The following is a 17624-nucleotide window of genomic DNA, read 5'->3' on the forward strand; positions in this document are numbered from 1 at the left end:
CTGAGTGCATTAAGGAAACCAATGCTGGCACTGATCTAGTTTCCTTGGATAAAAGCTACTTTGGCTCAGTCACTGTGATCATAAGACCAGCCCAGAGCACCTGTGGACCACTTCATTTTTCAAAGGGTTCCTAGTCAGAATGTTCCTGGAATACAGGTTGCAAATCTTGTCAAATGATGAAAAGGAAAAAATTGAGGCACATAACAAAAGTGAAATTATCATTTGTGTTGATAGAACAAGAAACAGGAATGGACAAGAACTGGTATTTGGAATTTAGGTTAGCTTAGGTCATATGGATTCTAATAGCCTACCCTGACCAATTTCTACACAAACACACATAAAGGGCTCAGTTACTTCATTCCATAGTGATGTAACCTCAACTAATTATTGAAAAACCACTTCTGTAAGATCTAAATGTTTCCTGGAGATCATCTAGCCAGTATTGAACTTATCTTAAGCCCTCCAATAGATGGTAAGATGTGAAAAAACTACAGTACCCAAAATAACACTGCCCAGTCTAAATATGACTCAAAGTCAGCATTTCTGTTAGAGTGACAATTAAGTGTTGATTTCAACCAAATTAAATCCTTAAGTATAAAAAAATATTTTGTTTCAATGGAAGAAGTCTCACTTATCTAGTACTGGGAGATAATGTCATGTTACTGAAGAGGCCTAATGTGTAATACTGTTTCTTCCTTCAGCTTCTGATAGGGCTTCTAACAGTCACAAAAATGTTTATAGCTACCTTAGGGGAACCTTAAGCACAACCACCACTATCACAAACAGTATAAAATGTTTCTAATTTAACTGTTTCCTTGAATTTGGAAAAACCCACCAATTACTAGACTACACAATAATCTCAAAAGAACTCTATGACATTGCTCATGTATATTTCACCATCAAACTGTATGTAGCCTTCAAAGTGGGCCCAGCTCACAAAGAACTAGAGTAATGTGGCCTTTCTCTCTGTCCCATTTCAAGAAACTCAGTTCAAAAGCTATAACCTGATGTGAACTCTACACATACAACTAACTCAGTGCTATTTAAAAACCGGTACACAGTGACACTAAAGCTTAGACTCATGAATGACAATAATGGTTACTTCTCCTTTATTCACTGACTTGAAAGACTATACTTCTTTCACTCACTGTTATTTTTTAATATCTAAGGAAAACAAAAGGAAAACAGAACCTGCTATGCAGACCTACGTTTTGGCTGTGACATCCACATACTGTCCTGGGCGAAAGTGAGCAGCATAAAGAGGTGTGCCTTTATGAAAAGAAAACAAAAAGTCAATAGGAGATATATCATCCCAGAAACAACACCACGAAACATAAACTACATACAGGAAGCCTTCTAGCTATCAGTTTTCAACAATGACAGAAGATTCTCTCCTGCAGTTTTTAGAAACATCAACAATAAAATAATAAAATTGCTCAACAAACATGCTTTAATGGACTGCACGTGGGTTGAAGAACAGTGTGCCCAGTAGAAGGCACAAAGTGCTGGTGTGAGCCAAAGACTGGCTGGTTGACAGGCTTGTGCCTTCGGAGGCCAACCTTCAACGGTGCCGGATGCAATGGGCAATTGCTGTGACAACACAGTGCTCCTGCTGATAAATACATGAGTTTGATGATTCTTGGTCATTTTAGTGAATAACAATACACTGAATTAAGATACATTTCCTATTTCATATAAGGAAAATAGAAATAAGAGAATGACTCAAAAAATGTTGGGGCTGAATCAAGACTTATACTCTTTGGAGATAAATTATTCAAAAATAGGAACTTTAATTACTTGAACACAGGTCCATTGTATTGGGTAATGATTATGGTATGTGTGATATCCATGTAAAGCCCACACATACCAGATTTTTCGTGGACTGGTCATTGTTTCAATAAAATATAGTTATTCTAGCATGTGCCCAGGTATTTGGAATAGCAAAAAACTGCCATTATGGATACCCCTAATTTTATATAGCACTAACATTGCCAAAACTAGTTGTATGTAAATAAAACCTTATTTTAAATGTACTTGGGAAATATGTTATTTAAAGGAATTTTGTAAGTCAAAGCCCTGCATATCAATTTATTTATAAAAATTTGGAATTAACACTTACGAGGATTAAATTTGGCAATTAATCTCCAAACATTTATAGGGCACTTACAATATATACAGTTAGAAATACAAAGTTAGGGGCCGGACCGGTGGCACAGCGGTTAAGTGTGCACATCCTGCTTTGGCGGCCTGGGGTTCGCTGGTTCGATCCAGGGTGTGGACATGGCACGGCTTGGGATGCCATGCTGTGGTAGGCAGCACACTTACAATGTAAAGGAAGATGGGCACGGATGTTAGCTCAGAGCCAGTCTTCCTCAGCAAAAAGAGGAGGATTGGCAGTAGTTAGCTCAGGGCTAATCTTCCTCAAAAAAATAAAAAATAAAAAAGAAATACAAAGTTATAAGACATGGGCCTCGACCTCAAGAATTTACTATCTAGGTGAAGAATCAACATTAACATTGTCAAATAGGACACCTCTTTTTTAATAAAAAGCTGGAACCAATGTAGTAGAGAATGTAATTAAAAGCTAACTTTTGTTTTTTAAAACAGGGAGTAAAGTACTATAGGATTTCAGAGGGCAGTATCGTTTAAGGGAGGACCTAACGTGGATTTGTATGGACAGAGAAAAACCTTGAATTAAGAAAAAACAAGGAAGATTAAAAGTGACTAAATTTCTATCAGGCTGAATGATCTGAACTGATATCTGACCATTTTTCACCCACAAAAATAACAATTTCATATGGTTTAAGCTACAGCAAAAGCTAATGTGGACTTAATTTTTACCCTTAGTTTAATTCCATTTACTTTACCTTAAAGTTGCAAAACTTGCACTTCAAAAAATACTTTTAATTCTATGACTAACAATAATGTACAACTGAAATCTCACAAGGTTGTAATCTATCATAACATTAATAAAAAAAATACTTTTAATTCTAGTTTATATCAAGGCTGACCCTCTGTCACTCCAATTAATAAGGCCTATTACAACTGTATTTTACTTCAAGAAATTCAGTTCAGATATTAAAATACCAAATCTTAAAATATCCTTCTACTATCTACTTGTTAGAATCCGAGTTCTCAAGAGATCAGGGAGCACTTCTGAAATTCAAAGACATCAAAATGCTGTTAACTACATGAACCAATACAATCGAATTGCCAAATCTTACATCTTGACACTCCATGGATTAGGTACAATACTTTTCGGATTTTACATCAAGGTGCTATCATCAGTCATTTTCCCATCTCAGGCTATGTTTTCTCAAATTCTTCTATCTCAGCCAGAGTCTAGCTATTCTTCACTTAATAAAATGCCAGCCTACAAACAGTGAACTTCACATTTTAAAAGTTACTGTATTTATTTGGAGTGGCTTTTCCAAATGTGACTCTCTGTACATCAAAAACAAAGGCGTTCCTCCCTCTTTCATGGAAAACAGAGTTCTCTACAGTTCTTTCCACTTAGAAAAAGACTTTTTTGCCCCTAGTGATTAAATCAGATAACCGTTTTATATTTAAAAATAAACGTTTGGGACTTTGTATTGTGGATTCAGCTTTACTGAAAGGGCTGACGTTAAACAAACCACATATTTGGGTATTTTTACCTCCCTCCTCTCCCCGACCTCAGATTACCTGGCTTAATTACAGCATTATCTGTTACGTGAAAGATTTTAACTTTCTGTTTTGGCGGCAATCCAAGTTCTTGGTAAAATTCCAATATAGATGTAGATTTCTAGAGGAAAAGCATCACACATAAGTAACACATTCAACACTAAAGGTGGAGGTTAATGCATAGAGATCTAAGCCAAGTTATTAACACCCAGAAAACAAGTCAAAAAGCATTCTGTTCCCCTAAGGGAGGTGAGATTTTCATCTATAATTTATTACACTTAGGATCCAACCATGTGCATAGCGTAGCTCACGTACAGTACATGGGGGAAGATCTTTGTTATGTAGGAAAAGAAACAGAGTTGTACTCATATTTTAATTTTGACTGGACATGCTAAGTATCAAGAACCCCAATCCTGAGAAATCCAACTTTGTCTACTCTGCACCTGCTTCCAAGCAGCTGGAAAAAGACATGATAGGTCATATTCAAATGCACAACCACAAACTTCAAAATGAGTCCCAAATGTGGCCCGGCCAAACTACATTTCACTATTTTTTTTTTCCCCAAAGATTTTATTTTCTTTTTTCTTCCCAAAGCCCCCCCAGTACATAGTTGTATATTTTAGTTGTGGGTCCTTCTAGTTGTGGCATGTGGGACGCCACCTCAGCATGACCTTATGAGCAGTGCCACATCCACGCCCAGGATCCGAACCAGCGAAACCCTGGGCCGCCGAAGCGGAGTGTGTGAACTTAACCATGGGGCCGGCCCCAACATTTCACTATTAAATCCCTCTCACACTTTCTAAGGCAACCATGTCATATCTTCTTTTAAAACCTCCAGCACTGTTCCCCCTCCCTCCCCTCTTGAACTGATCACGTTACTTCTTATTTCACTGACAAAATAGAAGAATCAAGAGCGCTTCCCCAAGCTCACATCACCAAATCAATCAAACTGCCTGCACCAGTACCTACATACCGCCATCCTCCCGCCCTACTCCAGGATGCATGAAATGCACAGGAGGAGCTCTTAGAAAATGCCAGTGCTAGGGCCCTGTGCTTGGAGACTGTAACCTCACTGCTTGAAGGTGACCTCCAGCTATCGGTTTTTTAAGCACACCATATGATTCCGATGTGAAACTGTGGCTAGGAATCCCAATGACACATGAACTGCCCATGCTCTATTAAAAGCCAAATCCTTCACCGTGTACTGCTGATTCCCACCCCCCTCACGTACTCAATGGCTTTACTCCTGAAACTGTAGCCACCGTCTTCTGAATCATCAATTTCCCCTTTCTATGGGAACTTTCCTATCGGTATACAAAGATGGCACAATACTCATACATTAAAACTTTTAAAAAATTTGACCACGTAGTGTCCTTCAGCTAATCTTCCTATGCCCCCTTACAACAAAGCTCCTTGAAAGACTTGCTGAATCTATTTTCTCTCCTCGCATTTTCTCCAAACCACTTTAATCAGGCGCTCTCAGCCCCTAATATTTAATGGAAAGTGCCTAGTCAAGGTCATCAACAATCTCCACGTGGTCAAATACACTGGTCAATACTCATTTATTGGCTCCATCAGCAATGCCTGGCACAGGTGACCACTCTGTCCTTGAAAGACTTTCAGTTGGTTTCCGCTCACTACTCTGAGTTTTCTCATATGCTAATGACACCAGACTCCTCTTCGATCCCAAATGCTACTCCAAACTACGAAATCACATGTCCAACTGCCAATTCAGTATGTCACTTTGACGTCATGCAGCAACTCAAGTTTAACATGTCCACAATTGAACTCAATACCCCCTCACAAGCCTGCTCTCTTCTGGTCTTCCAAATCTCAATAAATGGCAACACTCTGTTGATTGGACCAAAAATCTTATGGTCACCCTTGACTTTTCTCCTTCTCATCTCCCATGTCCATCCACCAGCAACTCCTGTAGACTCTATATAAAAACACAGCTCACACCAACCACTTCTCATCCCCACCCCAAACCACCATCTTTTGCCTGGATTATGTTAATAGTCTCCTAATTGGTCTCCAAGCTTCCACACTCCTGACCCCCCTGGTCTGTTCTCCCTTCACAGGCAGACATGACTCTTTCAAAACTCAAGCTACATCATGTCTCTACAATGGCTTCCATTTCAGGCAGAATCAAGTCTTAAGTCCTTACCATGGTTTATGAGGTTCTATACAATCTGGTCTCATCTACTACTCTTCTCCTGGCTCACTCTGCTTCAGGTACCATGCATTCCTTATTGGTCCAAGAACATATCAAACACTGGCCTCAGGCCCTTTGCACATACTGTTTCCCATGCCTGAAATGCTTTTCTGCCAGATTTTTGCATGATGTTCCCCCTCACTTTATTCAGGTCTCTCCTTCCAAGTATCAACTTACTTTTATTGATTATTGTATCTAAAATAGCACCACTTTCTGTCACTCATAATCCCCTCAATCTACTTTATTCTTCTTCAAAGCACTTTTCTCCCTCCGTCACAATATACATTTTTTATTGTTTATCTTCAATTGTAACAGCCTCCCTGTCTTGCTGCAAATCCCACCAAAACGTAAGCTTCTTGAAAGCAGGGACTTTAGCTGCTGCTATATCCCCAGCTACTGGAGGTCCTAATGTCTGCTTTCCCTCCACCCCTGACTTTTTTCTGCTATTGTAAATACCTTTGAATAGAAAACAGCCTTGAATAGAAAACTTTATGGACATCTTACTTCCTTACAATAATGTCCTCAGCCTTTTTTTTTAATTCTTAAGACTCTTGATATAGACTCGCCTAAAAAGCTGTACCATGTGATGTGTACTTTCCTGATGTGAAGAGGGCCTCTTTCATGAGAATATAACCAACACAGGTATACCTATCTTCCTGTGGTTCTTCCTCCCTCAACTTTCCCTCTAATCATAAATGAAGCACCCGCAGGCTTCCAGTGGGCCGTGACACTCTATGTATGCTTACCTGTGTATGCCTACACTGATCTCTTGCCCTGTAATCTCCTCCCCATCCTGCACCTCCAAAGCTCATTTAAAAATGTTAAATACATGTCTGATCCCAACTCCAGTGATATTTCCTGTCTGGATCCCTCCCTGGGCAGCCTTGCCAGAGCAGCCTGCTCCTTTGTCTATGCCATCCCTAGGCCCTGCATGTATCTCAATTACTCAACATTACCTTACACTTATCAAATTACACGTCTGTCTGCCTGCTGGCCTGTGAGCACCTGGATAGGAAGGGCTATTTTATTCAGCTGTGTCTCTAACTTTTGTGGCAAGCACAGTGGCAGGTCAGACACTGCAGAAGTGAGCTAAATGAATGGTGAAAAGACACGGAAGATGGAGGGCAGACATGCACCTGGGTGTGAAGTCCTGGTTTGTCTCTCCAAGTCACCCCACCTTTCCACTCCTCCTGCTGCATCAGTTCCTGGGACATAGCACTGTGTCTGTAGCCTGACAGTGTGTGGCCTCTGTCTTTAAGTCTAGTTATTACAAAATTGTAGGCCTAAAATAAACATCATAACTAACTCTGAGGATGAACAAATCTACAGGAAACTAAACTATTATAAAACCAAACCAATAATAATTTGTAATTTAAAAAAAGCGAGATTAGCAGCAATTGAAAATGCCCAACCAACAGAAGATGACACTGATGATGTTCTGGTAACAAAGCATCCTTCCCCTAAATTCCAATGGAGCATCTGCACAGCGAGACTAATCTGTAGAATACAGCATTTGAATACCCAACAAACTTCAGATATTTGCTAATTTCAGTTTAAAATGTTAATTCTTAGTGTCCTTTAATTATTTATTTTTTTGCGGAAGATTAGCCCTGAGCTAACTACTGCCAATCCTCCTCTTTTTGCTGAGGAAGACTGGCCCTGAGCTAACATCCTGCCCATCTTCCTCTACTTTATACGTGGGACGCCTACCACAGCATGGCTTTTGCCAAGTGGTGCCATGTCCGCACCCGGGATCCGAACCGGCAAACCCGGGGTTGCCGAGAAGCAGAACGTGCAAACTTAACTGCCGCACCATCAGGCCGGACCTCTTAGTGCCCTTTATAAGTTACTTTGTAGGTTGCCTTTAGTCGACATGAAATTGGGTGGCACTGCCTGTAAGCATAGAACTTTAATTTTTGGATCAGCCCACAATCCCCTGGAAATCTCCCTGGGGCCCTCCAGTGGGACTGTCCAACAAATGCTAAGAAGCTCTGCTTAGGATGTTCACGTAAGATCGTTTTGTACCTCATAAAGCTCCCTCATGAGCCATCCTTTCCTCCAAAAGAGTGACAACATAAATTCATTCCAGTCATTCTCTATGGTTTCACTTCCCACATGCTGAAATCTGAGACTAATATGCATCACCACTCTTACAAGTCCCGTTTTTTTTTAATTGAGATTATAATAGTTTACAACCTTGTGAAATTTCAGTTGTACATTATTATTAGTCATGTTGTAGGTGACAAGTCCCCTGCTTTTCATATTCAATAACTCACTTCTTCCACAATAAAAGCAAACACAAAAATTGTAATTTAAAAATGTGGCTCCTTGAAATTATTTTCCTGATGTGTCATATTCAGATTTATTAAATTTTAGAACAGCCTTCAATTTTATTTTTAACATTCACATATTCCACCTGGTGATTTAAAAAGCATCTTATTTTATTAATATCAGCTTTTAAGTATGCCAGGAGGCTTCTGAGAAAATCCTTTACTTTCTCAGTAATGCAAAATAAACACGATAAACACCTTGACCTACGTAGTAAAGTAACTATAGACTGAGACATAAGAGGAACCAAGGTAATACATGTATCTTGATTATCTTCCAATTTCACTGAAATTAAATACTTTAGTTTTTTTCTTTTAAAGTCAAAATGTTGCAAAATTAGCTATCAGTTACAAGAAAAACCAAATGCTCAAGTTGAGCTGAAATCAGCAAAAGTGGCTTTTTTTTAAACGTCCAAATAAATGATTTCAAAAGGCAATTTAAAAGACTGACAGCAGCGTCACACTTGGATAAGCCCATTTATGAGGCTGCATTTTTTCCCCCTCTTCGAAGTTCTCTGCAATTATCCTTCCCACAATGAAAATGCTTCTCTGCTCCTAAGATGAATTGATTTAATCAACTTTTAAGGTTACTTAACTGCCTTATTCAAAAACACTATGTACCACGTCAGTTTTTATTTATAAGGTACAAAAATAGCAAAAGCAAAATAGTCTAATTTCTTGGAGGCATAAATTCTTTACAGATTAAAAAAAAATAATAGTTCTAACACTATTATAAATAAAACTGATTTAATCCATTTATTTTAGAATTCTATTTGATATTTTATATTCATAGGTCTCAAGTTTTTTTTTTAAACCCTCTATAATCAATTTGCAGTTTCCCTGGGGATTACAACAAACAAGAGAAAGTCTGTGTACGTTTAGTTTCAAAAATCTTTTTCCTTTCTGAACCAAAATGCTTTATTCATAAAAAACTCCAAAACTTCATTTTCACATCCCATTCCAAAGAAAGGTCATTCAAAGACAAAGTCTTTTTCTTTTTTGTTTTTTTGAGGAAGATTAGCCCTGAGCTAACATCTGCTGCCAATCCTCCTCTTTTTGCTGAGGAAGACTGGCCTTGAGCTAACATCTGTGACCATCTTCCTCTACTTTATACGTGGGACGCCTACCACAGCATGGCTTGCTAAGCGGTGCCATGTCCGCACCGGGGATCTGAACCGGAGAACCCCGGGAAACCGAAGCAGAACGTGCGCGCTTAACCACTGCGCCACCAGGCCGGCCTCCAAAGTTTTTTCTTAATATTGTAATAAACGTCCTCTCGACCTAGAAAATTTACATCTTGAAGAATAAGGGCGTCTATAGCACTTCCCATACTAGAGATTTAATGGTTTTAAAAGTGTATGTACGTGAAGTGGGTCAAAACCCACTACGACATAAGAATACAGCATCCCAATCACCCTGCTGTGCTGTATATTCATTGAAGAGATAAACTTAAGATACGTAGCCACAGGCTCAAGTATGAAAGTCAGTACTATCATTTCAGTAATATTTTAGTTATTAGTATTACGTTAATAAAAGTTTAGCTATAAGATATCATCACCAAGTAAAACAGAAGAAACTGAACTGGAAAGCATATTTTGGGGGGAATTTTTGTTTTTTGTTGAAAACTAAAATATTAGAAAACTAATGTGAGACTGTTAGAACCGGGAGAGAATTGAGAGATCATTAAGTCCAATTCCCTGTTTTCAGGGGTAAGAAAAAGGATATTCAAAAAGGGAGAGCAAAGGAGCCAGTGACAGAAATCAGGATTAGAACTCAGCTCCTTGGACCCCATGTCCACCCGTTTTTCCACTCTCATAGTTCTGAGGGAGTGACGTTCACTGATCTGTTGGAGCTGACGTTCACTGATTTACAAATATCAAGGCTGTAAAGTCACGAATTTACAAAACTGATAAAATAAAGATGATGGTGCTAGTCAGAATACAAAATAGGAAATACAATCAATTAGAAAACAGTGGTGTCTATCAAACCAAAGAATTATTCACATGAAGAACTGGCACATATTTACACATTTAAAAATTCAAAACTTTGACATTTTAAAAAACGTTTCCATAAATATCTCATTGTGCTTTTAATTACTGTGGAATTATTTGAACCCTGAAATTACTAGTCAACAAACTGTCAAGAGTTAATAGCATGACAGATATCCCTATAAAGTCTTATGGAAAAATAAATGAACTATACTACCATAATATGCAAGAATAGCTAACTTCTCTAATACTTACAAGACAGGCCTAAATGGCCTATAGTCCAATAGACTATAAAACTCATGATTGCAACCATCACCAATTTACTGATCAGTATATCCCACTATTTAAGGACAACTCCACCTGAGTTTTCTGTGAACACGTCAAACACATCTTTCCTCCAAAGCCTCCCTTTCCTGGTCACAGTTCCACGTGACAGCATCAGCACCGCCCCAGGTGCTTAGTTAGACACCACTCTACGCCTGCGTCCTCTCGCCGCACACTCACACTCACTCAGTCTTCTACAAATCCCTGGCCCTTCCAAGTCCAATGCAAGTGCCTTGGTTCAAAAGATTTTTACCAACTCCCCCCTAGTGCTTGAAACCACCTTCCAAATGTCCTCCCTGTATCTGGATTTTTCTCACATCAGTTAACCAAGACAACAATTTGAGCGTGTTGCTGTCCCAGTTGAAGAACGCTGAAAGCTCTTCAGAGTCTACAGGATGAAGTCTACACTCCTTAGCACTCTGCTGTGACAAGTGCACCTTCTGCACCTTTACCACCTGCCCCCGCTGGCCTCACAGCCGCACACTAAGATCCAGACACATCACACTTCTCTTCCCAAGCACATAATCTTCCACAGGTCCCAGCTTCTGCAGAGACCATTCCCTCTGGCATGCCTTTAACACTCACCCTCCTTGCTGGGCTTCTCCCTGTGAAACCTCCTAGGATTTCCCTAAGCAAAATGGGCCACCCCCTCTTCTCTGCTTGTTGCCTTTATAATACTGTCCTGAGATGGCTGATTTATTTGTCCATCTTCCCCACTAGCCTATAAGTTCCCAGAAGGTGGTTATCAAGACAGCTAAGAAAGCAAGGCTTTTGGAGTCTGACTGTCACTCTACCTCTTACCAGTGGGTGGCCCTGAGTGTTACTTAACCTCTTTAGCCTCAGAGGCTGAAAAAGTTACATAAGATAATATATATAAAAGGTTTAATGCTGATGTACCCAGCATGTAATCTCAGTGCTCAATATGACAAGGAAACAGAAGGCACACAATAAATACCTGCCAGTTGCACAGTATAAGTTATATCCTAATTTCCATCCATGTTCATTTCATAAAGTATTTATGATGGAAAAATGTTTACTTTAGCAATAAGCAATGTTTTAGTAAACCTAAAGATGTTTCAGTACCCATTAATGAGAACCATCACTATTATTGGAAAGATATTCTCTGGTTTTAGTCATCCAATAGATACTAATTGTGCAGATTTTTCAAATTTAACCTACGAACTCAGTATTCTATTGGTATTCTACTTGGGAAAAAATACCTTACTTAAAACAAATCTGATGTGGCTTTGTATACAGCTTTCTCCCAAGTACTGAAAGTTCCTTCTGATAAATACAAAATTAATCCTCACATGCTGTTGGTGTCAAGTGTTGAGATAATTTAGAAACAAAGTGAAAGTAAACATAAAACAAAACAAAATAACCAAATAGCTACCATCTATTGAGTGTCTGTTATATGTCAGGCACATTTGAAAAATCTCATGTAACCCTGATAACAAATCTCTTAGGTAAGTAGTATTTTTATGCCCATTTTACAGACAGGCAAACACTGCAGCTTACAGGGTAAAGTTACTTGTTCAGATAGTGAGGGGAAGTACTGGAACAAACTCAAAGTCTCTCAGACTCCAGGGTTCAATGGCTTTACAAGACTGCCTCCCCCAAAATCCGCAATTTACTTCATGAACAAATACAAGTTTGTGGCTACGGAATATCCTCAAAACTTAAAGAATTCAGATCTGAAACTAGTGAAATGCACTATTCTAGGAAGGAAAATACATCCTTACGCGGAAACGTGACACAGTTTTTCCTCCTACGGTCAGGGCTGCCCTTTTTCCATTATGGTTTTCCTTTGGTGTATATTTCAGGACATGACAGTCTTGTACCTAAAAAGCAAACATAAAAAAAACTAAGTATGTGCCAAGATACATTTTAACATTAAATATCAGCCTCACTGAGGTCCTAGGACAGTTAGGAATTCCCTAAAGTTACTTGTCTCATCATCCATCTAACACTAACCACAATCTTAAAATACAGAAATAACCTTTAAAAAACTGCCAAATATAACACATCAAGAAAAAAACATAAACATACAACAAAAGGAGTATTTATAAAGGAAATACGCATGTTACCACTACTCATGTCAAGTGGAAGCCCCAAAACCCCTGTGCGTCTCTTCCCAATCACTCCCTCCCACCTCTTCTTTTTAAACCCCTGGAGCAGTGGCTCCCAAAGTGTGGTCCCCAAACAAGCAGCATCAGCATCACCTGGGAACTTGGTGAAAATGCAGGGGAGGTTCTCAGGTCTCAGCTGAGACCTACTAAATCATAACCTCTGTTTTATAAGCCCTCCAGGTGATTCTGAGGCACACTAAAGTTGAGAAGCACAGCCTTAGAAATAACCACTACTGGGGGCCGGTAGCGCAGCGATTAAGTGCGCACATTCAGCTTCTCAGCAGCCCGGGCTTTGCCGGTTTGGATCCTGGGTGCGGACATGGCACCACTTGGCACACCATGCTGTGGTAGGCATCCCACATATAAAGTAGAGGAAGATGGGCAAGGACGTTAGCTCAGGGCCAGGCTTCCTCAGCAAAAAGAGGAAGATCGGCAGTAGTTAGCTCAGGGCTAATCTTCCTCAAAAAAACAACAAAAAAAGAAATAACCACTACTCTTGAAATTTATGATAATCACTCACTTGAACTTTTCTTTTTCTTTTACATTTTACTTATTTTTCTTCGTAAGTACCATCTTTGCAAGTATTGCTTAATAACGTAGTTTAGTGTTGCCTACTTTAAAATTCATATAAATGCAATCAGACTATATGTACCCTTCCAAGTCTTACTTCTTTCAATCCAGATTATATTTGTAAGGTTCATCCATATTATTGTATGTAGCTCTATTCTATTCATTTTCATTGCTATCCAGCATTCCAATATGTGAAAATACCAGGATTTATTTACCCATTCTACTGTTCACTGATAGACACTTGGGTTATTTCTAGTTTTGGAGTATTAAGGGTAATACTGCTATAAAAATGGTTGCCCAGCTATCCTGGTGCACCTGGTCAAGTTTTCTAGTAATACTCAGACATGGAACTGCTAGACTACAGGGTCACCTATCTCAACTTTACCAAATAATGCTAAACTGTTTTCCGAAATAGGTGTGCCAATTTACAACCCCACTAGTCATTCCTGAAAGCTCCCAAAGTTCCACAGAATTCTACAAACTATAATACTCTCCTTGATCATTCGGAGGAAATAAAAATTTACTAAGGGCTTGTTGGCCCCCTGTGTCTATGAGCACTCTCAGCACTTCTGTGCATGAGCTCTCATCATAATTACCGTCATCTGTCTAATCACTTGTCTAAACTAGGCCTCAAAGACGAAGTGGGACGTCCAAAGTGATTTGGGGAATGACGGACTCCTGGCTTTATCAGTGATCTTTCCATAATAATAATGATAAAGACAACAGCAGCTAACATTTATTGGACATTTAACATTGTTTTAAGTTTTCAGTGCTTGACATTTAGCATCTTGTGCAATTCTCACAATAACCTTTTGAGGTAGGTCATAATTATTTCTTTTACAGAGTAAAACCACATCTTTTACAGAAGAGGCACAGTGCTCCAAGGAACACAGCCAGAAGTGATAGAAGTAGGATTTCAAGTCAGCTATTCTGGTCCCAGGACCCACATTCTTAACCATTAGTTTACCTTATCTCAGAGGACAAAATGCTGCTTCCCCAGACAAGAGAATGCCATATTCTTAGTTAGCAAAGAATCAAAATTGTTTGATTTGATTCTTTTGGAGTTTGAATGCTGGAATTGAAAGAACTCCATAAATGAATATGAGATGGGACTGAGATTTTTTTCTGATTATGAATTACACTAGTAGATCTGTAGGAAGCTAGATTATAATCTTTTTTCATTCATTGCCCCAGTTATCCCAATGCTTGTATCAAGAAGGCCACCACTCAGGTAAACATGAGAACATTCACTGAAACCATCAAAGCAAAGTTCTTTAAGAGTATTATTACTTGACATTATCCTATTCTTTACCACACAGTTAAATGTTTCAGGATACAAATATTGCCCGTTCATATTTACACAAACAGATCTTAGCATACATACAGACCCGTTACACCTTCTGTTTCTTTCTTACCTGAAGTAAGGTGGCCACATGCTTCTGACCATCTTTGGTCCATAAAGGCATCATGCCCAGCTTCAGGGCAATAAGGCCTACTCTAGCGGAACCTGGCAATGAAAAACAAATCAATGTTAACACAAGCTTTTTCAGTATTAGCCAACTTGATGCAACAGTATTTCCTAAACTGTGGTTTCAATATAAGGAACAGGCAGACAAGAAACATAGTGGTATATTCTCAGAGTAAAACACAACTGTTCCCTCAGGATGTAAGTGAGTTCAACCACGCCTGGCATAATATGTTGCTACTGAATAAGTTTCTATAAAATAAACAAATATAAGAAAATTGTATAAAATAAAGAAAATAGGTAAACTGATATATTCTGGTTTTAAAACAATGGTGTTAATAGAGGGCACAATAAATCCATCATTATGCTTTGCTGTCCTAGTATCAATTCATATCCAATCTCATTAATTAGAAAACATCTACCACTCAAATTCTAAGAAGTTAGCTGGGGTTATAAGGATGATGCAAGTGGTCATGTTGCTAAAAATAGGTTGGCCTCCACCATGACATTTAGATTTGTTGCATAAATTGATAAAGTCGTTCCAGAAGAACTTTTGGCCACTCTACAATTCAACTGTCACAATAAACCCCAACTAGAGACCACACTCTCAACTGGAAAGGTCTTACTCTTCTTGGTGTGCTACACATGGGTATAGCATTCTACGAGGCACAAAGAGCTGAGTCTGGGTTATGGGTGGCAAACCCGGAGTGCTAGAACATCCCAACTGACAACGTCTGTGACGCATTACAGTCTAGATCATACTCTTCCAGCTTATCTTCCCTGATATATTTTATAATCTTTTTTATCTGAAGGAAACAGAAAACGTATGCAGAATGACTCTCCTTTCACTTGCAAAACAGCTTCTTGAGGAAGTCTTGATTACCTTCCGAGATTCACTAACAGTAGACTAGGATGCTGGAAATAAACTTGTCAACCAAACCACAACGAAAAACTCACACTTAAGACATAACAAAGAAATCCAAGAGATGATAAATTTATCAAGCAGTCACTATATTTTGAATGTGTCAGACACATAGTAATTAGGAGACAATTCATCAAATACAAAACCACCACCTGGTTCCCAAGGATGTGTAGGCCACGGTTCATCTTTCAGAGGACACATTTTACTTGCTAATTGGGCTTTATCTTCATCAGAGACCAACTGCTTAACAAACGGAACATTTTCTTCAGAAAGATGCTCATCCCACCAAGTACCACTCTTGCCATGGAGACTTCTAACCGAAAGCCAGATGTCTGTTCTGTAAAAATAAAAATGAGAAAACAAACCGCAATCCAAAGTTCCCCTATCTAAGGCAGGGAAGGGAGATCACATGAACTGAAAAATGTAGTCTGGGCCTTAGGAAAGAGTTTGGATCCTGTGCAAGTTTTTTTCCCTGACATTTCCTATGATAATAATGGGACTGACATTTTAACTGTCCATGGTTACCCTGGAGGAAAAGCTCTTCATCTTCTCTTCTGGGATAAACAGATTTCTAACACAGTAACCCTACCTAAACACAGGAGAAGCCACTGACCCATCTGAACCTGTACCATAATAGTTTCTCTCCAGTGGAGGCAGTGGAATGTGGGAGCTGATCTTTCTCTGATCAGCTCACCTCTTCCCCGCAATGACACGGCCTAGGCTCAGGGGGGTGAAAAAACCAGGTGAGCAAATTTAAAAGATCCACACAAGACATGACCACCGACCAGCTGAACACACCAAGAAAGACTTTAGAGGATGGAGGTCAGGAAGGAAGCATCTAATTCTTGCGCAGAGGGTTAGGCGGAAAAAAGCGAAGCTTTCTGTAGTCTGTCATCTTTTTTAGTCAGGAAGATGCAGGTTAGAGTCCTAATTTTGCACTTATTAGTTGGGTGACCTTGAGCGAATTAATTCTCCTCTCTAAGCCTCCGTTTAAGCAAAATGGAACAATGACAGTATGGAATAATGATAGTATCTGTACAACCGATGATTATTCTCTCATGTGAGGCTACAAGAGCTTAGGGGCCTAATACACCTAACAGAGCATCCAGAACACAGGAAACGCTCAATAACTGGCAGATAGTATTACCGCTATCGGTAACACTCGCTGCCAGCACTGGCTCATAAGCCTTAAAAACAAGATAATCACCCCTCCAACCCTTTAAAGGCCACTTCCTTAGAGTAACGACCCTCACTGTGCTGTCCCTCAGGTCTCCCTTCCTCCTCCAGCCGGGGCGGCCTCCTCGCCTGCCAGGCCACGCTCCAGCCCGCGGTTTTAAGGGGACCTCCCCACCCCCTGCCTCTCGCCTACACCCACCTGTGCCCCGAGCCCCGGGCAGCACCCAGGCCGTCCGCCCCGCGGCCCAGCACATGGGCGCCGGCCTGAGCCAGCAGCCTCCAACCCGGCATGGAGTGGTCAAGGAGGGCTCGGCGCGCTACACTTCCGGGCGCCCGGGCGCTCTGCTTTCAGGGTGTCCCCACGCTGCCGCCACGCGTCCACCGTAGGGGCCCAGGAGCCGTCCCGCAGGCTCTCCGCGGACGCCCTGCCGGACTGAGAGAGACGGAGCGCGCCGCTGGAGCCACTTCCGGTCCGTTTCTCAATGCGCTCCGGGCACCGAGGTCAGCCCCCGGAACTAGAGTTCCGTCCCCGAAATAGTCCTACTTTGGGTCCGAGTTAGGGTAGGGAGGGTGGAAACTGACTCGTCTCTCCAGGGGTTGGAAAAAAGGGATGTTCGGAGTTTAAACTTTGGAAGAATGAGACAAACCAGGGACAAGCTTCCTAGGGAAGCGAAATCAATTCTAAATACCCGCTGTGGGGTAGCTCGTTGTACTAAGCAGTTCTTGATATTGTTATATTGGGTTATGTTCAAAACAGCCCTGATAGGAAGTTATTTTTGTATTATAAAGAAGGGAACTCAGAATTTTGGTGCTGGTTCAAAATAGCACATCTGGCAGATGGGCAG

The 17624-nt window shown here is 40.1% G+C and overlaps 1 protein-coding gene across 2 annotated transcripts in view; it reads right to left on the reverse strand.

Annotated features, from left to right (window-relative positions):
• The window catches only part of MRPL3 (mitochondrial ribosomal protein L3), a 39865-nt gene extending 22591 nt beyond the window's left edge, over positions 1 to 17274 (reverse strand). Inside the window, exons 1-6 of one of the 2 annotated variants that reach the window (XM_014858005.3) lie at positions 16979 to 17274; positions 15756 to 15940; positions 14632 to 14723; positions 12260 to 12358; positions 3685 to 3784; positions 1209 to 1269 (exon numbers count right to left, since the gene is read on the reverse strand). In XM_014858005.3, the coding sequence (XP_014713491.1) occupies positions 1209 to 1269; positions 3685 to 3784; positions 12260 to 12358; positions 14632 to 14723; positions 15756 to 15940; positions 16979 to 17070 (629 nt within the window). In that variant the 5' untranslated portion in view covers positions 17071 to 17274. The remainder of the gene's footprint in view (positions 1 to 1208; positions 1270 to 3684; positions 3785 to 12259; positions 12359 to 14631; positions 14724 to 15755; positions 15941 to 16978) is intronic. The other variant, XM_014858006.3, reaches the window with a different exon arrangement.
• Positions 17275 to 17624: the final 350 nt, after the last annotated feature.

The sequence above is a fragment of the Equus asinus genome, chromosome 21 (assembly GCF_041296235.1).
Source record: "Equus asinus isolate D_3611 breed Donkey chromosome 21, EquAss-T2T_v2, whole genome shotgun sequence".
In the NCBI taxonomy this organism is placed as follows: domain Eukaryota; kingdom Metazoa; phylum Chordata; class Mammalia; order Perissodactyla; family Equidae; genus Equus; species Equus asinus.